The 1,906-nt window shown below is 24.1% G+C and overlaps 1 protein-coding gene across 2 annotated transcripts in view; it reads right to left on the reverse strand.

Annotated features, from left to right (window-relative positions):
• Window positions 1-765: 765 nt before the first annotated feature.
• LOC126899679 (uncharacterized) overlaps window positions 766-1,906 on the reverse strand; it is a 6,004-nt gene continuing 4,863 nt past the window's right edge. For both annotated transcript variants that reach the window (XM_050674773.1, XM_050674774.1), the window contains one exon: window positions 766-1,331. In XM_050674773.1, coding sequence (XP_050530730.1) covers window positions 892-1,331 — 440 coding nt within the window. In that variant the 3' untranslated portion in view covers window positions 766-891. The remainder of the gene's footprint in view (window positions 1,332-1,906) is intronic.

The raw sequence follows: 1,906 nt of genomic DNA on the forward strand, positions 1-1,906 counted from the left end.
TTTTAAGAAACAAAAAAAGATAGAAAAAATTAAAGACAAATTCAGAATCAGAGTCGAAATTTCATAAGGAATTTAGTAGTTGTTGTAATATCCGCGCATATTACTTTTAAATGATTCTTAAAATATTCGAATGAAAATTATAAAAAAAGTACAGTGTCACAAAAATTGTATTATGTACCAAACTGATATCATAAAAATTATCTGTACTTTAAATATATATATTTTCATGTAATAGTTATCTAAGTGATGATTACCGTGTAATAAATTGAAAAATAAGAGTAATAAAACAGTCTAAAATGCAGAACGGCATTCGAGATTATCATAATATTATGAGATAGGGTTTATCATCTATATAAAGTAAAAGGGCCTTGTAGATCAGTCAGAAGTGCAGTAGTTACTTAGTAGAGCAGAATGGCGTAGCAAATGGACACAAGGTAATTAAGTTACGCCTCCTGACACTTACAAATCTTATTTCGACATTCAAATAATTTCCATCTGACTAAAATTTTATTTTAAGAGTTTAAATGAAGACAACGAAAGGTGAGTCAATTTATGAACCCTTATAAACACATTTTATTGGCTAGTTTATTTTAATAACCTTATTAATTTTAAACCCTCGAACCATGACCACAATAAAATATAATAATTAATTATATGTAGTACCATACCGTTCTCTACTGCATCTAACTCTCATCATATAACGTTAATATTTTTATACTCTTTTTTTCTCTTTTTTATTTTATTATATTTTGAATTACTACATAGTATGTTGTATACAACAGAAAATTTTTAATTATGTATTATCTTATATCATTTTTACAAATTAAATATAATTAATTAGTTAAAGTACAATTAAAACAAATCTGTAGTTCTCTATTTATATTTTTTAATTTAAATATAATATTCCATCTTAATGTAGTCCGCATCTTCTGTATTTTTGGACAATACAACTATTTGATTTTCTTCCTCCGGTTCGTCTTTAGGTTCCATAATCATACCATCGTTTTCGAGTAACTTAGGTAAAATTTTTTTTTCTTTACTAATAGCTGTAATCAAATGATCATAAGGCATTTTTACAATTTCTATACTATTCATTATCTCCTTAGCATTAACAACATATGAATAACAACATGATTGTGCTATAATTAAGCATTGATCATAATCATCATCAGTAGTAAAGTTAAAACCAGTGGTTATAAATGTAAAACAAATATGATTGGCCATAGAATATCCAATTTTTGATGTATAATTTTCATCAACAATCTGTAGAATTACTCCATTCCATTGATTTAATAATTTTTTAAAATTAGGAGTAAATTTTTTTTTAGAATCTGTAATCAAAAAGTATTAAGCATTTTTATATAAAATTATTATAAAATATCAAAAATTATAAAAAGATCAAAAATTTAAATATAACAACTAGTTATCATATTAAAAAATAACAAAGGAAATTAATGAAACGTTAATCAAAACTGGGAGCCTATTTTTTTATTATGTTATTGCATGAGCTTTATAATTTTTTTAATAGTTTGAATAGGGTGGTATAATTCCTCTAGATTGAGCGAACTATAACCAATGATTAAATTGTGAAAGATGGTGAATAAAAGTTTATTTGAAAAAAATGTCTTTATATATATATATATATTTATAATAATGATGATACGCACGTGTGTACGGGTACGAAAACCAAAAATTAAATAAATGTAGTTTAAAAAAACTGAAAAACACGCTTTTGAAGCATATCGAACTAAAAACTTAAAAATAATTTTAAGCTTGTTTTAAAAATTATTTTTTACTTTTTAGTTCGATGTGCTTTAAAAGCGTGTTTTTTTAAACTATATTATTTTTAGCTTCGATGCGAAGCTGAGAAGGTATTAATTTTACTATGATGTGTTTTTTTTTTTTT

The sequence above is a fragment of the Daktulosphaira vitifoliae genome, unplaced genomic scaffold (genome assembly GCF_025091365.1).
Source record: "Daktulosphaira vitifoliae isolate Bord-2020 unplaced genomic scaffold, ASM2509136v1 Scaffold_2, whole genome shotgun sequence".
In the NCBI taxonomy this organism is placed as follows: domain Eukaryota; kingdom Metazoa; phylum Arthropoda; class Insecta; order Hemiptera; family Phylloxeridae; genus Daktulosphaira; species Daktulosphaira vitifoliae.